The sequence below is a fragment of the Rhipicephalus sanguineus genome, chromosome 7 (genome assembly GCF_013339695.2).
Source record: "Rhipicephalus sanguineus isolate Rsan-2018 chromosome 7, BIME_Rsan_1.4, whole genome shotgun sequence".
Classification (NCBI taxonomy): Eukaryota; Metazoa; Arthropoda; class Arachnida; order Ixodida; family Ixodidae; genus Rhipicephalus; species Rhipicephalus sanguineus.
The window spans coordinates 99,233,681-99,253,604 of NC_051182.1; the positions used below are offsets into that span (position 1 = coordinate 99,233,681).

At 45.9% G+C, this 19,924-nt stretch overlaps 1 protein-coding gene across 1 annotated transcript in view; it reads right to left on the reverse strand.

The window, feature by feature from the left end:
* LOC119399657 (uncharacterized) overlaps positions 1 to 19,924 on the reverse strand; it is a 56,321-nt gene that overhangs the window by 15,811 nt on the left and 20,586 nt on the right. The window contains exons 14-20 of the mRNA XM_037666472.2: positions 17,767 to 17,840; positions 10,738 to 10,881; positions 9,582 to 9,678; positions 5,509 to 5,561; positions 5,240 to 5,336; positions 4,134 to 4,259; positions 2,840 to 3,077 (exon numbers count right to left, since the gene is read on the reverse strand). Of these exons, the coding sequence (XP_037522400.2) occupies positions 2,840 to 3,077; positions 4,134 to 4,259; positions 5,240 to 5,336; positions 5,509 to 5,561; positions 9,582 to 9,678; positions 10,738 to 10,881; positions 17,767 to 17,840 (829 nt within the window). The remainder of the gene's footprint in view (positions 1 to 2,839; positions 3,078 to 4,133; positions 4,260 to 5,239; positions 5,337 to 5,508; positions 5,562 to 9,581; positions 9,679 to 10,737; positions 10,882 to 17,766; positions 17,841 to 19,924) is intronic.

The following is a 19,924-nucleotide window of genomic DNA, read 5'->3' on the forward strand; positions in this document are numbered from 1 at the left end:
ATCGAACCCAGGACCCCTCGCTCCACAGCGCGTGGCGCTAAACGACTCTGCCACAAAGCGTACGTTCTTCACCACACTAATGGTGAACTATTTATATGGACCACTTACAGCGGGCGGTACTGAGAGCTCGGTGGCACTTCAGCGTGTTCTCGTTATCACCAGCAACATGGCGTGAAGGGCGCGCTTCAAAGGCCGTGGCCCCGCTCATTGCGATGCGCGCGCGTCTCCTCCCACCCGTACTTTGTCCTACAGGGCGTGATCGCCCGTGCGCGCGCGATGATCTTGTGATGGGGATAGTTTGTACGTTTTTTGCGTTCGCCGCAAAGGTTTCGTTGATGTTACAGAGCGCATGAAGGTCACTTCGCTCAATGCAGCGGCCGCGTTTGCGAAAGGAGCGCGCTGCTCAAACACAAAAAATTAATAACTGCGACAGTTGTAGTTCGCGCTCATCTGTTTCGTCCGTCCTGTTTTTTCTTTAACAGTGCTGTAGCTGCCAAACCCCAATAGACATTGTAAAAGCTCTCATATATCTATGCACTACAATCGCTCAACTACGTACTTCTGTGAAGACACGTTTCACTTTCGTGTTATACCGATTCCTATGACGCAGCGATCAGCCATGTATTTTTTCTTTACTTGTTCATTTCTGATTTTGGATAACCATTTCTTTTTCTTTTGTTTTGCTGCAGAACTTATAGAAATGGTGTAGACCAGGTGATACAAAATCCAACCTCTCCGCAGCAAGCCAGTAAACACAGAACAGGACAGAACTATTCACTAAGTCCGAAAGGCATTCATAATGTCACCTGTCATTGGCGAGCAAAGTAGAGTTAAAATCAGCAGAAAAAAAGCCAGTTTCGCCGCAAGGACGAAGCAGTGAATGAGATAGCAACAAATTGGAATGTCGCACGAAGAACGGCAAGCAGCTCGAAACTTGCAGCGCGCTCATCCTGCCCAATGGACGCAAGAAAAGAACACACACAGGACGAGCGTGAACTAACAACTCTCACAGCTTGACACTTGCAGCGCGCTGCTCAAACAGAAAGGACGCATCAAAAAAAAAAACGCACAGGCATACACTGGATGAGCGTGAACTGACAACTATCACAACTGTTACTTCTTTGTGTTTGAGCAGCGCGCTGCAAGCGTAGACTATGCACAACCAACTAACCCCTACTTTGGCTCTTCTAGCTAGCACTTCACGCCTTTCGCAAACGCGACCGCTGCAGCGAGCAAAGTGACCTTCTTGTGGTATATAGCTTCATCGCAAAGTTTGCGGTGAAAGCGCAAGACGTAGAAACCTCCCCCCGTACGAGATAAGCGCGCGAGCACGGGTACAACCTGTAGGTCAAGTCTCGGGTAGGAGGCGGGCGCTCATTCGGACTCCGGCGCAACACGAACGGCGTGATGACCTTTAAAACGCGCGCTTTGCGCCATCGCGCGGGTGATAGTGAACACGCGGAAGCACCTCCTAACATTGTGTATCGTCTTCGGTAAAGGGTGTATATAAATAGCTCGCCGTTAGTATGTTGGAGGACCTATGCTGCGTGGCGGAGTTGTCTAACGCGGCGCGCTGTGGAGTAAGGGGTGACAGGTAGGAATCCCCGGTCGCGCGCTTCGGGAAATGTTACTTCTCAATTATTTTGCTTTGTGGCTTTTGTATATATCTACATATACAGAACATGACGGCGACGCCGACGGCAAAAATCCGCCGAGAGTGTCTTTTATTTCTGCACATTTCTTTTATTGCTATCACAATAAAGGAAATGTACAGCTTGGAGACTCAGCGTGTGCCTGCATGGAAACAAGGTACTTGTCTGCGCTTCAGAAAGTGGCATGCGAAGTCGTGAGAATATTGTCCGCAGCTTCAGGGGTAGCGTTATTTAATTATTTATTCTTTCAAGCTTTCTAGGCACTGTTCAAAGGCATGGTAGACGAAAAAGAAGAAAAAGTTGCTAGAATCACACATCACATTTAATTGAAAGAAGTGGAATGTAAGGACTTGTTTTATTCGTTAGACACAACATTAAGCACAATCAACAATCGAGCCAAGGAAGTTACAAGGGACGTTATTTGTGGCAATTGTGATGTAAATGTAAAGTCAGTAAATTGAACGACAAGACAACTTGCCGCCGGCAGGGACCGAATCTGCAATCTTCGAATAACGGGTCCGATGTTCTTCCAATTGAGCTACGGCGGCGGTCGTCCTTCCGCACACTTTACCGGGCATATCTGTGCATTGAAACCTGAGAGAAGTGTTAGTCAGGCGCCGCTCGTAGCCATGACGGCGAGTGGGGATAGGACGCATTATTCGAAGGTTGCAGGTTAGGTCCGTGCAGGCGGCAAGTTGTCTTTTCGACTACTTTACTTTCTTGACATTTATATCACAATCAGTACAGGTAACGTCCACTCTACTTTTCTTGGCTTCATTGTGGCTTGATTTTTGGCTTGATCCGTAAAAGGTTTAATCTGATTAACATCAGATTTAACCGTTTTTTGTGGTAAATAGTGGTCTGCAAACTGCAGGCATCCAGAATGGCAAAGAGGAATGCGAAAGGCTGATTCTCCGTAGGTATTTCTTTATATTAATCTCAACGCTAATACTAACTACTAACTACATGGGCTGACTTCCTTACAGTATATGGGCCATTAGTGACAATATAGCGCACTTTTTGCGTGCTTTTAATTTCAAGAATTACAACTTCAATTTTACGAGACTGCTGTCCTTTCTTGGAGATTGTGCGTGCGCGTGCACTTTATTTCATATTACAAGATTAATTTTCGATATGCTCAACAAGCTACGCGAGGTTGAGGAAAAAACGCAGTATAATATACTCACGGGCGAGCATGTGAAGAGGTCCGGTCATGACACCGGGCAGCACACCCTGCGCTGTCTTGAGGAACGGATGCGTGAGCTCTCGCTGGAAAGTGCAGTCGAATCCGAACGCTGCCCGGCCCACGTAGTCCATGGTGAGGCCTTGGAAGAGACGCAGCATGGGGTACTCCTTGCCAGCGTCAGCCTTCTCGCCCAGTATTTGGACGAATACGTCGGCCACGTGGGACATATATGGAACCATCTGCAGGTGTATGTGGAACATATAAGATTCAAATGTAAATCGGTATATTACCTCCGTTTTTCCGTCGCACTTCAAGTGTTAGAGTACAACGCAAGTTGTACTCTAACACGCAGCTTCGCATGAGATGTCCCACATTGTTTCTGGGACCAAAGAACTATGGCAAACCATTGGAAAGCGTTCGCCGCGATGTCGCTGACGGTAACATTGCTTCTGGGTATTTTTAGAAGCCGTTAGCCTGCTGGGTGCAAGTTTACGGGAATGGTAAGCACGGACGATTTAATTGCCTGCGTATTCACTGGTCGAGGCTGCAAGTGATGAAAGCGGAGTACGCAAGGGCAAAATTGCTGCGCGTCAGAACAAAAGGCAATACGGTGAGCAACCAGCAGTGCCGTTGCGGGAAGAAATATAAACGAATGCCACGTAACAATACCGATTCGTAGATCCCGGGAACGCGTCTGATGCAGATGATAAACCAGTGTTCACGGAGGCATTGCATCACTGAAGGTCCCCTAAACCACTCCGAGTTCAAGGACGAGAGAGTGGTCTCCTTCTCGCCTTCACTACCCTTTTCACAGGCGCTATCTCCCATTCGCGACTTTTCGTCATAAAACACGTCGACAACGTCAGTACTAAGCGCGGACCCTATCAAGGTTTTGCGTTAGGCTGCACGCGGTTATCTCCGCTTGTGCAGTCGAATACACACAAAACGAAGTGATATGAGCTGATCGCGCCCGATAGTTATGCGAGACAAGGCAGAACGGACGTGCGACTGCATGGCAAAGCAGGGTATGCGAGGAGATTTCACAATCGATATCCTTCGTATATGGACCAATCGAAAGCTTATTTGCTCATGATGTCACGTGAACAGACTGCTGGCGTCACGAATTGTGCCGGAAAGACAAGAAACGTCGGGAGAGAATATTGCGCTCGTTCTTCGTGTTTTCAAAGGTTCCTTAGGGACCCTTTAAGGGGGGAGGGATACAAGAAGCATCCTTAAACGTCCTGCGTGAACATTCATGAACGTATGTGCTCATGAACAGTTACTGGACCATTTACCTGCTTAAACTTGTTGGCCGTGAAGGCGTAGGAAACGCAGCTACGAGTTCGTTTCCACTGCAAGCCACGTGCGTGCAGGAGACTTTGTCCCAGGAAGGTGTGCTCTTCGTCCGTCCTCATCGTGGACTGTCGGGAATATGGGAGTCCGACATTCAGGTGCGAGAATCACGCACATTTACCGAATAAGATCAGAAATTTCCGTTTCTGTAAGCTCGCGCAGAAATGCACAAAAAAAAATCTGTTAAAGACGAAATGAGAAGCATCTATACCGACAACATTAGCACGTATGCACAAGTCCTTGCTATTCTAAGTTCGTGCTCCTGTGAAGTGTCCTTTGGCCGGTATCGCAAAAAGAATTGAGTGGTTTCGCGATGTTGGCACTTTCCTTCTGCATCTTAAGCATGAACTTCTGGGTCATCCCTAGCATAGCGCAAACGTTGGTCAACCTCTCTGAATCGTAACTATCCCAGATATGCGCATCATGATGTTCGTTCGCCACAGCCGTTATGCATGCGTGTTGTTAGAAGAGCGGTATTTGTGTACGCGCATAAGAGGACTTATTGCATATATAAAGTCAAGTAGTCTTGTATTTTATATTTCCTATCCCCCCCCCCCATTCTTCCCTTACGAGTGCAGTATTATCTTTCCCACTTTTCTGTATCTTGTTCTTATTGCGCGTTTCGTCGGACATGTTTAGTCCAAGTGAGCTTAGTACGGTCCTCTTGGTCCTAAAGTATGAGGCGCCACTACTGCCGGCCGCTGCCGAGGGTGCGCACAATGGGCTTAAACTACGCGTTCATCGACTGTATTGGCAAATGGGGCAAAGCAGGACGAATGGCCGCCCCGGTATTGCACTATGGGAAGTCTGGATTACCTCCGCGGTGCGGAACGACCGGTTACAGCTATACCTTCGACATAGGTCCACACTGTGTGCTGAAGAAGGACAAAAGATTACGACGTGAAAATGTGCAACCAACATAGCACTAATACCTTCGCTTTACAACAAAAATAAGTGAAGTCGCACGAGACTGGACCATTATTCTGCATGGCCGTAAAAGCCGGCTGTGCGTATCTAATTTTCTAAGCGATACTTTTTTGGAGCTTACCCCTCGGCTAGTGAAATCTTGGAAGTTTTTGACAAAGATATAGGTGAGAAAGTCGATGTCCTTGATCACCAAAGTTGGCACGTCCCCGTTGTAGAAACTGAAAGAATGTCAGCAAGGTATATATTACGCAAGGTATGTATGTATGCAAGGTATACATATTACAGCAAGGTATATATTACGATGCCGTTTGTGACTTCCTGTTACAAACGCCAACAGCTTAGAATGCACTGCTTGTATATGAAATAGTAGAATGAGCAAACTCTCCGTACCCGAACACGTCTCCATACTTGTCACACCATTCTGTCAGACACTTCACCAGACCCTGTGATGAAAAGGTAAAGCGAGGAATGTGACTAACCACAACATAACAGCATCGTCACCAAGGAGGAAAAAATAGACTGAAGGACAGAAGGTTAGCCAGTAATCATACTGGCTGTCAACCCTGTGCTGGGGAAAGGGGTAAGGCGAGTAAACGATTATACGAAATAGACGTTGCAAAGAACAGCAAAAAAAAGGAAAAAAATTAATGAACGGGAGAATGCGGATAAAGACTGCAGTCGGTTACGACCGAAGAATAAGTGGAAGCTCCTCCCACAGCCGTCGCCGTCCCACTCGGAGGCAATTTGCATAGCTGCCCTATCCAATCGCATTTGCTCATTTCTGTGATGTGAAGCGCATTTCGCGCAATTCTGGTAGCTGATTTTCCCGTACAGACATAACGTGTCGCTATTTTTCGGTCAAAAACTAGCGACACGTACTTCCTGCCAAATTTCAGCGAATATTCCGACATCACTTCTCAGCCAAACTTAATATTTGGAGTAGGGACGACGAACATTTAGTTCTTAGGATGCGTGATATTGACATTAGCAGCGAAAACGTACTTATGCCTACAACGGGAACAACCCAGCGCAAGTCTCTTGCAGAGATAAGCGGCAAGCACACCGCACTTTTGGGGGCAGAGCTTATATTAATTCTTAATGTACAGTGACTCATTGTGCCATGCCGTAGTCGCCTATCAACGTACCTCTCTCTTTATTTTTCTTTCCCTTTTCCTCTTCCCCCCTTGAGGAGTAGCAGACAAGAAACTCGCTTTCCAGACCAACCTCTCCTCCTTCTTGTCATTAAACATGTTCTTCTTCTAGGTTGTGACCGACTATAGGATTATGGCTTACAGAATAAGCGAGCGAGTTTTCAAGACATTCTTATTTCGACATTTTTTAAGAAAGTGAAATGATCGCTACTGAAGAGGGACACAAAAAACAAGGCAGACAAGGACAGGCGCAATAGTGACAACTGTTTATTGCGAAAACGGTCACCGAAAAAAAAATTGGCCGCGTATCTGCGTGCTTCTCTGCAAATGTCGTGTAAAGACGATAGAAGAGGCGCTGTGTGAGATATGGACGCCATTTGGCAATACGTCGGGAAGCATGAGTGCTGTGTTGCGTGCTGGTAGTCCCGGCGCAGCAGCAGGCGAAGACCGGCGGTGACCAACGCGACCGGCGGGGACGCCAGCCAGCCCGAAAACGCGGTTTGGCGCGAAGCGCTGAAGCAGAGAAACGTCCGCACTCAACGAGTACTCTCCACACACTCTTTTATTTACACGTCGCCTGGGTAAAACAGGAACGCCAGAGCGGCGCCCGCAACCGGCAGCCTGAAGGCCGCCCACAACGCTGCTTTTTCATTTTTTAAATATTTTTTTTCACCATCTTGGCCTTCTCAAAACTAAAGTTTTTCAACACCAACCCATGGCATTCGTACAGTGCAATACAGAACCGAAACCGAAACAAAACAATGAGCTCGTACGAAGGGCACGGAGGAAGGCAAATTTCAGCGGAGGAAGGCAAATTTCAGTAAAAGAAGGCACAGGACAGGCAGCGCCTGTCCTGTGCCTTCTTTTACTTCGTCGTCGTCTAGTGAGCGCTGTTTCAACAAAGATGAACGCATACCAACTCGCTCAAGCTTCCATTCTTATGCATTTTCAGCGCAGCTTAAGAAACTAGGGTCCTTAAAATTACGTATGTATGCATTTTCTATTAAAGGAACATGCCACCTAATACTTACCTAGTCATGTTACACCTCAGATATGCATGATATTTACTTTTTGATCGACAACGTTCACAAGTATGAACAGCCGTACCAGTTCAAGACGGCTGGCCCTTGGGCAAGTGGTTCAACTTTGGCCGAGTGGCTGAATCGAGGGACGTGCCGACAAACAGAAAGACAGACAGACAGACAGACAGAAAGACCAAAATTTCTGCGTTTAAGTTCCCCAAGAAAGACTATCGTCTTTAAAAAACATTGCGCAGCTTCCACTAAGTAGCGCAATTGTGGGTCACAGCAGAGCTTCTGGGCATGTCAATGATCTGTACGGAATGCTTGGGCGGTGATTGAGTGCGATCCGGTTAATGATGATTACAAGTTTCTCCCTACGACACACACCCAACCTAGGCCATAACCAGAGTTCTTCAATCATACCAGCTGCGAAACTGCATTCCGAAACCTGGAGATGCCTATGGCCGATTCTGGGGGGGCTGGCAGAGTGTGACGCTATCTGGGAGCAGCAATAGAAAACACTAGATTGCGCAGCGCCGCCCCTGCGTGCGTTCCTCGCAAGCTCCTCAACGCCGCACGCAACGCTGGCGTTGTGGCGAGCGTTTATTAGTTTATTTCACGGTCACCAGATGATGCGACAATCAGCAGACCACCATGATTTCGACCAATGGCGCGTTCGGATTTTGATACATGGGGCCTATGGAGAGTTTCGAAACTCGTATGATTGAGGAACTCTGACCATAACAGCTCTGCTGTAGAAACTCCTGTAGCGCGTAAGTGTCACAGAAATTGGGCAAATACCACTACTCACCAAAGTGGTCCGCTAAAAATGAACAAGAAAACACACGGGCGGCGAACACCGATTAAGATTTCTCTACAGACGTAATCAATAATTGAGGGAGACTTAAACGAAGCGTCGCTTTCAGCTTCTCTGGTTAACCATCTGTACAAAATGCTTGCGCGGGGATTGAGCGCGTGTCGGTCAATGATGACGACAATTTCCAATCTACGCCACACGGCCAACCTCGACCGTAACGTATCCGCTGTAATATAAAGACTCTGCCTTTCATACGCCGTGACACATAATGAAAGCCCCGCGTAAAGTAACATGATACTATTTGGCCGCCAATGTGACTGCGTGTGGTTGGGCGCCACGTTTCCAGAATACAAATATTTTAGGAAGTAGTAAGCTCTACACTGCTCGGTGAGCTCTTGTATCGTTATTCATACAAAACAACGACCAAATATGTGTTAGCGCGGCTTAGATAGGTCGGCATTCTTCGGAACATGATTTCACGCAGAGCGCTCTTTGCTTTCATCTGTGTGTTTTTAACATGCTATTTTCCGCGGCGTTTTCTTCATGTGTCACGCCGCATGCATGGCAGAGTGCATATATTTCGGTGGGCGTTTTCACAATATATACTTGTTAGCAGCGCCTGTTCTCGTCCGCCTAGTCTTTATGTGTTCCTCTTCATTTTAGCTAAATTCACTTTTTCTAAATTCAAGGACCAACTATCCTAATAGTATATCCCACTGAAGCTTATTTCAAGATCAACTAACCAATTCCGAACAAAGAATATTTATGTAATACCATGAAAATACGTTATAGTATACGTAGGGCTTCACCAGTCAGTATTTCAACAGAAGGCTCATGTATGTTTGAATATCAATAAGATGAATTCTTTGACACCGATGCTGTACAGCTGCTTTGGATAGGGTCACTATATACATACGCAAGCCGGTGTTAGTCCTGAAGCTTCAGTATATAACCGAACATTCCTGTCTTTTGGTCTAAATTTCAAAGTCGAAGCAACTCTCCTAATTTCTGATGAACAGTTATTCCAAAAACTGATGGCACAGCTCCGTCACGAGTTGCATCCCCCCAAAAAAGCCAACGTTTTGAAGAATGTGCAGAATCTGCGAGATCACAAGCACTTTATTTTACCACTACAATAACAAAAAAGATAACGCGATGATTCTTCGCCAAGGAATCTCGCAGTCATGGATCTTCGAAATGTGAACAAGTTTAGGGTTTTCAAAAAAGCGTCGTTTCCATTCTGATTCCCGCCACTGCGTGTAGTGGCAGCATGATTTTGGCACGGGCGCTTATTCCGAGGTCTAAGCCATCCTTGACAACCGCGTAATTAGTGGTCGGAGATAGGTCTGACATGATTATCACTCGCGAAACCTATTCTACTACTGCAACTTCTTGTCCACCTTTCATTGATTTGTGACTGTACATACATAACAATGCTCGACAACGGCGCGTTGCAACCATGCAAGGTTTTACCTTTCCGTGGTATTCTGCCAAGTTTCCCCAGAGCAAGTTGGGCTTCGGGCCATTTATTCCGATTTCCTTGAAGTAGGAAAAGGTCTTCTGGCGCCATCTACAGGAGGTAGTGGGGACAGAAAATAAACTCTTACGTGTGGTCGAGTGAAAGTCAGCATAGAATATACTAGCGTTTGCGGACAGGAATATTGCGATTTTACGTCAGTAAAAAAGGGAGTCCCCGTTAATTACACCTTTAGGAAATTAGTCTTTCCGAGAAAGGTCATGATTCGTACGTACTCCGTTTGATTTTTTGGTGAATATTATGAAAAATATAACTTACTGACTCCGAATAATTTTTTCACCTGAGTTACCGTTAACGAAATTTTCCCTTCTGGCACAGCCAACAAATTGCGCAACTTGTGAAATTCGAAATGAAAATGAAAAAGTCTACTTCTCGTCTTTAACCCTTTCAGACGCCACCTGTGAAAAACTGCCTGTAAATGCGTCATATCAATGCAATGTTATTTCAATGCATTCGGTATTATATTGCAACAAAAATAACGTCGTTATACGTTCATTTATGTGTGTTATAGTAATCATTCCTAATTACTTCGTAATAAATATCTATTTTATTCTGAAGCCATTCATGCTCTGTTCTTGCGTAAATCGAATGAAATTTCAGGCTAGGAATATAATGCAAATTCGTTTTCGGTTATCTCCATGTTGAAGAAAGAAAGTTATACTTTCGACGTGGGTCGCGGGAAGCGCCCCGTCGAACGACTCGTCAAATATGGTAGTGCCTTCAGCAAAGTGGTCACATGCAACAGTACACTGCAAAATGGAGTTAAATAAAGACAAACGTATTATACAGGAGGTTCAATTAATCCAAACCTCAATGTATCGTGGTTGTTTCTTAGCCCCTTGTCGATACAAGTAGCGATAACAAGTGGTGTACACAATTGTGTACATAGCGTCTCAAAGGGTTAAAAACTGCTCGTCCGAATGGTCAATTTCGAAGTTTCTCGCTCTTCAATAAACTGAACCTGTTATGAAACGAATACTTTTTTTTCATACATTTTTTTTTTCAAGTTCTAAAGGAAAGATCGTACAATATGCTGGAGAAATATTGTTCAGCAGCGCATGGAGACAAGGAAGGACATGCACGAGTTCTTACTTGAACAGTCTGAAAAGTCCGTAGGTTGCCGTGGCTACGATCGTTGTCCAAATCGAGATTTTCGCGTAGAACCACACTGGCGCCCAACTCATGGTGACCAGTTTCGTGCAGAGCGTTCCTCTGCCCACGGTGACGCTCAGTAGACTATTGTGAAAGAAGTGCTACTTGAAATACCGTTCCTTATCGCACCTGCTTTCAAACGCAGCAGTATTTAAGCAACACCAAACAAATGTTTGATGCTGACAAAAACGAACGTGTTTTGTAGCTCTTCCTTTTTTTTTTACCGCGGCTTTCAACAGAGGTTTCTTTGTTTTATCTTATCCATAGCGACGCGCCTGCGAAAAAGGTAGCAAACAGGCCTGCGAAGCACGTGATGCTGTAGGGAGCTCTATGATTGCTTGTTGTTGCAGCTTCATTGAAGTAGTTGCCGATAAAAAGGCCGGTGACCTATCATCGACACGTGTGTCGGCATAAAATGAGGAAGAAAACGGGCCAGTGTTAACCAAGTTACTGTGTGCTATTGTCTCTCTGTTCAAAAATAGTGACGGACGTGGAGACCAAACGCACTCTTCCTTCATTTTCTGTCCAAATAACACAGACCGGGTACTTCATGTTTTATCACCTGTCGATTACGACACAATAGAGTTTTTGTGGCCGTACCTCTAATCTGCAACGCACCGCAAATGTTGTAATATAAGCAAACTCTCGGTAGCTGGTAAAAAGTGCGGGGCTGTGTAGGCCTCCATTTGTCTACAAGTGAAGAGAGGGTGCGTCACTGAGGACGTGCAGTATGGGAACAAATTTTTCAGAGAAATAAACGTAGTTTGGAGCTCGTGTGGCAAGCATTACGAACACGTAACAGGTGGTCTATCGGTGTATTTGAAAGAAAGGCGTATGATCGCTGCATCACAAAATACTTCAGGAGTAACCCCAGCCCTAGGCCTATAGTTTCGGAGCGCGACTCGTGGTTTCGTGAAGCAGTTGGACAAGTGAATCGTTCTGGAACCTTTTATTTATGGCAATTCCACACCAGGAAACCATGTGCTTAAGGGATTCCAGCCTTGGTACGTGCAGCGCTGTTATCATTATCGTTCAGAATCTCATAGATTCCCTGCCTCTCGACATAATATTGGCGTGTGTTAGGTAGACGATAAGTGTTGACAATGATGAGAACGAAACGAGAGTTGCTGGCGTCATTTAAGTGCAATCATTTCCACAGCTTTGGTACCTTCATGATGCTTCTGTTTTTAGCTTCACGAGAAAATCTGTATGTACGGAATTCCTGCATCTGTCTCGGCAGGAGGATGGTCTCAGTCCTAACAAATTTTAATGTGATAGTGTTAAAGAGCTCGTTTCGCGGAAATGGTGGCATTGGTGTCGGCGTCGTTGGCTTTGAGCCGAATATCATCTTGTCCGTGACCATAAAATCGAGAAAGATGCAAATGAAATAAATAATAAAGGTATTGGGTTTTATTAAGAATCGAACCGAAGACTTCTGCGTGGCAAGCAGGTGTTCTACCACAGAGCCTCGCCGTTGTTTGAAACTACTTCGGAAGAAAACACCATATGAATGTCATGTAGTGGAAGGAATCTCTTTAACGCATGTTATATTGCGTGGCAGAAGCCTAGAATCGTGCCAGGCGTCAAAACATTGGAATTACGCAAAGAGTGGACGTTTGAATGGCCTAGAAAGAATTATGGCGTAGTGGGGACTGCGCCATTGTACTTGAAGTAGACATGCTGGGGTAGTTTGCAACGGCTAATGTTACGCGCATAGACGTTTGTTTCCTTGCGGCATGGTTGAGGCATGCATCCAGAACCGAAGGCAGGCTAGCAATTGAGAAGGCGATGCGCACGGGCCCGACTACGCTATCGCGTTCTACTTCTCTGTTAAAGGCGAAGCTCAAGCATCCTTTAAATTTTACAGCGCAGCTCTTAGGCGCCCGTCCCTGCGCTTAGCGGAGTGTTTAGATCACCGTCGCCATGGTTAGGTCACCGTCGCCGTCGGTGGCCTAACCGCGCAAACGAGTGCGTGACACAGTAATTGGGCAAGCCCAACTATCGTGTCCAACGAAAACGAAGTATGTGTCACAGGAATTGGGCAAGCAGAGTGGGTACGAGCCAGATATAAGGAACAAGCAAGCGAGCAAAGAAGACGTGCGTTGGTCGAAACAAATTTAAGATGTATATTTTAAAGACTATCCGGTTCTTGGCCCCCAGCGTGGGTGTGCGCCAGAGTCTTTATGGTCTACTCGACTCTACTCTACTACTCAATAAAGGCGCTCTTTCGCCGTCGCCTTACTGAAAAAGAGATCGAGAGCTTCCTAAACAAGTACCAAGCCATGCGCCAGGCCCTGGAGACGACCAACTATGATTCAATAGCGCAGTTCTGGGAAAACCACGGCGTCATGGACAAGGAAGACTACTGTACATGTTGCTTCTCCGAGTGGGTACTCCTCATCCAGCCCTCATGCTACCCCGCACCGTGCAGCCAAGGTGGGTGAATTACTTTAACCCATGGGCGGCATTCATCCTAGATTGAAATATGGTTGTCCAGATAGTGCTTGACATGTCCGCATGTGCCGCTAAAGTTGTGGAATATGTAAATGAGGCCAACCGAGGTATATCCAGTCTGAACCGGGCAGTGCAATAAATTGTCAAAGATAACGGCGACGTAGATTACACGCAGGCACTGAGACAACTGGTTTTTGTGAAGGGGACGAGTGACATCGGCCACGGCACACGTTACACGGGTGTGTAAGGAAAGGTGCCAAGGCTTGCGCTTCACATGGGAGGTTGCTGAAGGCACGACAGTGCCTAGATCTCTCTCTACTTCTCTTCCAATGCGTCCTTGTTGAAAGGTAGCGACCACATTAAGAGGCCCGTTTCCAGTGCTGCTTCTCGACATCCCCGAATATGAATCGAGGCTTCACAATGATTTGAAATCTGTAAAGTGAAATCTGTACGAATTGCGGAGGATTGATTCGCCTGTCTTTTCGTTGGCCCCGCCACGGTGGTCTAGTGGTTATGGCGCTCGACTGCTGACCCGAAGGTCGCGGAATCGAATCCCGGCCGCGGTGGCTGCATTTTCGGTGGAGGCGAAAATGTTTGAGACCAGTGTACTTAGATTCCGGTGCACTTTAAAGAACCACAGGTGGTCGAAATTTCCGGAGCCCTCCACTACGGCGTCTCTCATAATCATATTGTGGTTTTGGGAGGTTAAATCCCCGTTATTATTATTATTATTATTATTATTATTATTATTATTATTATTATTATTATTATTATTATTATTATTATTATTATTATTATTATTATGTCTTTCCCTTGTGTTTATCGTGTGTTTATGTGCTCTTTTCGTGTGATCATGTGATACTTTCTATGCTTTTGTGTTCTTTTTTTCTGATTGATTTGTTCGGCGATTATCGATGTTCTGTTCTATGTTCTCCTTTTTACTGTTTTTCTACTGTTAGCTGCCCCGAGCGCGGTGCGTCTAACTGCCGGTGCTGGTGTTTCGCATCCACTTCTTCCTTTCTTGGGCCTGTGTTTAATTTCCGACGCTGCCGTTTCGCTGTCGCTTCGCTGACACGATCAGGCGAATTATCCCTTCGGCGACGCTAGCGTGCGCTAGCAAGCGTACACTGGCGTTCCAAACGTGCACCCTGCTAGGCTTATGTGTATCAAACGTGGGACCTGCGTGGCACCAACGCGAGAAATGTGACTACGTGACAACAACGCGAGAAGTAAGACCTTAAACTGCTGCGCAGTTAAAACAGGCCTGCCGAGTGCGGTGAGAAAGTCACTTGAGTGCAAAGGTCGTTGCATCGCTGCAAAGACAGGACATAGGAAGCTGTGACGAAATGACTCCGCAAGTTAGCAGAAATGGTTTGTAGAGCTGCGGGAACCATTTCTCCTGAAATTGCGAACAGAACGCGAGTATATTGTGATGAAAGTGATCAGCACGTCAAATTCGGACTTTCAGCACGGCTAACCGAAGCTCAAAAAGAATCTTTCTTTGTGGTAGCAACTCTTCACAAAGCGCAGACATATTGTGCACGCAAAGAGGAATATGGTTGCATTGAGATGGGGCATTATTAAACTTTTGAAGAAAGGTTCCCTAGACGTGATACTTAAGGAGACTAACAAAGTAGGCAAAGAAACAGGCCTCAAAGAGACACTGAATGCAGACAACAAGCCGACGTGCATCGTTGAACTACCGAGATAAAACAACGAGTAAAAACCTTATCAATTGCAATAAACAAGTTATCTTTTCAATGCGCGAAAACGCTGCTCCTACAGCAAAAAGACCACAGACTTCAGCGATATTGCTGCTCCTCTCATACACTGCTACAGCGACACTTTTTACCAAGCTGATTTCCTTACTATTTTCTTTGTTTTCCCAGTGAACAGTGGTCTAGCCAGGGGGAGGTGTCTGGATGAGCTCAACGCCCTCTATGCCTGAAATATTCTGAGGAACCTCAGGAGCCCCGCATCCCTCCTCCCCCTCTCACCTCCCCCCCCCCCCCCCAATAAAGTTGCATAAAGCTGCTGCATAAAGTAGTGAAGTGCGCCGAAAATGTGGTAAGTTGGTGTTGGATTGAAGATAAGCGTGAATGTTTAGCGCGAATCCGGTGTCAGTGGCAGCTTCAAGGCGCTTTGGGGTGGGGGGCGACATGCTAGCTGTACACTCTCAGCAACACTCGAAGGCAAAAGCCTGCTACGCACTTGGTAATGCATTAAGGTGGTAGACCACGCACACAGACATGTGTATATGTCAAAAGCCAAGATTTAAATAGCTTGCTTTTCCTGAGTAAGCGTGGCTTATTTAGCTTACCCCATAAAGCGCGAAATAATGTTTTAGTTTTTTTGGCGAGTAATTTCTGTCATAAAATGCATTAAAAGCGCCATTTACGCTAGCAATGATAAGTAACCATTGAATTGCTGGAGAGAGTAAGGCTTTGGCATTTATGTACCTAAGTGTGGGAGCTATGCAGCAAACTAGGATAAATTTATTGAAATAATTATTAAGGAAGTAATGTTTAAGAGACTGTGCGAAGTGAGTAAAATTCCCCATTTGTACTATATTTATTTGCAAAATGATCCACGATTTCAGCGATATTGTATAGATTTCGTCGCTGCTAGTTATTTTTACAGACATGTAGATGAGAAGTGAGTCTCCAAATTAGCATTTCGAAATACGCATTCAAAAAGTAATCAAAGTTTGCATAAGATCAAATGGAGTAAACTCTTGTTTTGAGAAAAGCAACAAATACTATTGCATCACATGCGCGTTATTGGGATAGGGCAGCAAATGAGATGCCACTTATTGGTTAACTTTTCTCGCTGTCCTTTACCTTTTACGTACTTCTGATTCCATCCGACTGAGCAAGCGACTCTGCTACCTCCTCGTTTGAAATAGGACCTACGCCATTAACGATCTTTATGATCACTGCCATGAGCTATACATGACCTATATAGTGTTGCAGTACCTCGGCATACAGACGATGACAGAATTGATGCCGTTAATTTGTAGGTGGGTTGTGTTCGCGTGGTTTTCATTGTCGCTGCAGTTTTATATCGCTATATTTAAATGTTTTACTTTCGTTGCGTGCTTTCAGTTACATTAAATTATCCTGCGTTAACCGCGGCATTTCAAAACGTTGTGATCGCGCTTTTGATATCATTATCATGTACGCGTAGTGTTACCACTCTTCAATAAAGAAAGTCGGGACAGGTAGGGGAGGGGGGTACACGAACATAGGAAGCCAGCGAAATCGGCTTTTCATTGCGGTATCTTCCAGACAAATCCATGGGCCCTTTATTGTTGTGGCCTCTTGAAGTGGTACTTCAGCTCGCTACATGCTGCTCGCAACACTTCCTCTTGCTGATTCAGCTAAAGTAGCTGAAGCCCCTCGCAGCCGCCGGTAGCTGCCACAACACTGCTTTGTGCCTGCGATTCGAGCGAACTTCGTGTTCCGCAGCGTGACGCGCGTTGGTGGACGTGCGTTGGATCGCATAAAAATGTCTAAAACTGGACGATCCAGAATAAATCTGGGACATATAGCTGTCCCTACAGGGACGGTGCGGGACTTGGGACTTTGTATGAAAAGTCTGGACAGTCCCGCAAAATTTGGGACGGTTGATAACCCTATATACGCGCAGAGCCCCTTTTCGCAGCATTTGGGTTTCGCGTTACATCAAAAGGAAGGGATTGAGCAAGGCACTGTGCAGCGTTGTGTGGACTCCTTGTCTTTTCTTTTTTTTTGTGAGCGCTGCGCCATCCTAACTGTGAACACATTGTAGGTTGGTTTTGTTTGGCAATGATCCTGCTTCTCAAACTAAGACGCCCATGTTTTGGAGCGCTAAAAAAGGAAACGCTGGCACATTTCCACCAACAAACAACAGCAAACGTAAAGTAGTTCGTCGCTACGGAAACCACGAACCGACAAATATGGCAAAAGAATAACAGCAGAAAAGGTTACCTTTTTGTTTAATCTGACCGGTAAAATTCAAAGGTTGCGCATGTCAACTAAGAGCTCATGAACTCGTTTCTTCCGTCGTCTTTGTCCAGTCGAGCTTTCCGTAATAACGAAAATTGAACGACTGCCTCGCTTTGACAGTTTATTGAAGTGTCATAGCAGTCCCGATAAAATTATTCAATGGGTGCGTTTTTTCACGCTTATTATTGCGGCTGTATTTTGTCCCTGTGCTACCATCAATGTCCGTTTATCTATTTCCACTGATATTATTTAAACAGTGTTCAATATCACGGTCGTATTGTTAGTAAATAAGCATGCTACACAACTCCAAGCGACAGCGACGACTTCAGTTTATGAGAGAATCCGAAAAGATTGCATGAGCTTGAAGTATGCCATCAATATCATGTTGCAACACCACGTATCGGTACTCAATTTTCCATTACACAAAGTGAAGGGAGGCATGATTCGGTTTCTATATTACATAAAGCTAACTTTTCCCTAAGAATAACATTGGGATCTATCTTTAAATGCTGTTTCTTGTCCTGTTCACAGCTTGTAGAACTTGAGCCAGGGCCCGTTTTCTGGTGCAGATATCATGGCGTAGCCACCCATATTCATTTCTCCCTGCGAATAGAACAGAGAAGGGTAAGCACAGATTAGCGGTAACGTATAAGAAAACTTGGGCAAAGCCGTGTGTAACCATGCCAGACAAAAGAAAAAAATGCGGGCAGTTTGCACTAAGTCGTGAAAAGCTTGGCATAGCGAAGCACGGGCCCGTCACCGCTCGTACTCCCCGTCGGCCGACACGCCTAGCTTCGAGATGCGCGGCTTCATCGTCGGGAGTGCGCACTTACTTTGGACGCCCCATCACTCTCTGGACACGATCAGGCGCAGCCAGGCTATGGCCAAGAGATCGATATATAGGTGGCAGCACCGTCGCGGCGTTAGTGTGGATACGTCACCCGTGCGGTATGTGGAAGTGTACGGGGCTGCTCTTTCTGTATCGTCATTCTCTACTTCGTAGCTGTTGAAAACGCTTAAATTTCCAAGGGGAGATATTTCCAAGGGTAAGAAACGCTAACACGTTTGCTACCCTTGTTCTGTAATTTGTGCATTCATGCTTGTTGCATGCGTAGTTTCTGCGCGCTTCGTGCGTGAACGACGTTGTAGTCAGCGAAAGATCGTGGCGGCACGGCCAGGGCTGGCAGTCATGATTTGCTCACGCTTTTACGTACTTCCGCAGGTAAATGAATCGAGTCTTCAAGTATGCAATTCGTTCTACATCCTGCGTGTGCCACTTTCGCAGTGAATGCAAGGTTTGTTCGCTCTAGTTGCGAGTCTTTTCAGGCGAGCGTCACCCCGTTTAAGCGTTTTCCGTTGCGCTTATTCAACTACGAGAAGCGTTCAGTGTAAGGAAGTATAAATATGAGCGCCGAAACTTGACCATTTTGTGCATGATCTCGTACAGAGTAAAAAATATCATTTCGCGAGCCAGAAACGGATTAATAATAATAATAATATCTGGAGTTTAACGTCCCAAAACCACGATATGATTATGAGAGACGCCGTAGTGGAGGGCTCCGGAAATTTCGACCACCTGGGGTTCTTTAACGTGCACCTAAATCTAAGTACACGGGCCTCAAACATTTTCGTCTCCATCGAAAATGCAGCCGCCGCGGCCGGGATTCGATACCGCGACCTTCGGGTCAGCAACCGAGCGCCATAACCACTAGACCACCGTGGGCGAATCAGAAACGGAGGGACCATGTAAGCGATGAATGAAAGTGCGCGAGTGAGCTCATCGCCACTGCTCATGCCGATATATTTGTTCTCTGAATCTTTTCAATAGAGCTTCCAGAATTGATTGAGGCCTAAGTTCATGTTACTGCGCATATTTGATCAGCAGAAGCGACCTGACAAGGTGCGATACAACATATTGCGGTACGCGCCGCGACCAACCTTATCCGAACAACTTGTTTTATCAGCATCCTGCAGGGCATGAGCAGTTCACTTGTGCTATTGTTTTCTCGTCAGTCAACAGGACGTAGATTTTTTTAGAGGGGTGGGGGGTGTCTTTTCTAAGGCCGGAAGACTGGAGCACCAATGCGATAACGTGCACTGCATCGTCAGAGCAGCACTAGAAGAGGCGACACTGATTTCAGTGATGTGGCCTACCGCAACAACTTTGTCGCCATCAACGATAAACGTGACACAGTACCCAACATAAGGCAGAGTTATGCTCTGAGTGAAGTGTACTCTGACACGGAATTACTGATGTTAGTCTCGCCACACGTTGAAACGCGAAAGCGTATGAGGTACGGTCGCATCAAACATATACTTTTCACTTTTCACATCGCTGCTAAAAAAAAAGCGATCAAATTTACTAATTTCCATTACAAAAAAGGAAAGAATGAGTTGACCAAATAGTCCCCGTCAACTTCCATCGGGAATTCTCGAACAACAACACAACGCACACTGTTGCTGGAACGGCGACAGGCCACCGATAGCACTGGTCGACTGCAGCGCAACTTAAACTCCTTCGTTTTACAGTGTCATTTCAAGCGGAGCGACCTACTAGGTCACATTACCTCCCGGCGTCATTCAGGTTATTAGTGCCAGTTGGTACCAGTTATGTTGAGCCCACCCTAGCTGGCACGCAAGACCGTGGTTCCGGCCTGAAAGCTTGTGTTTTCACGAATCAGATGTGT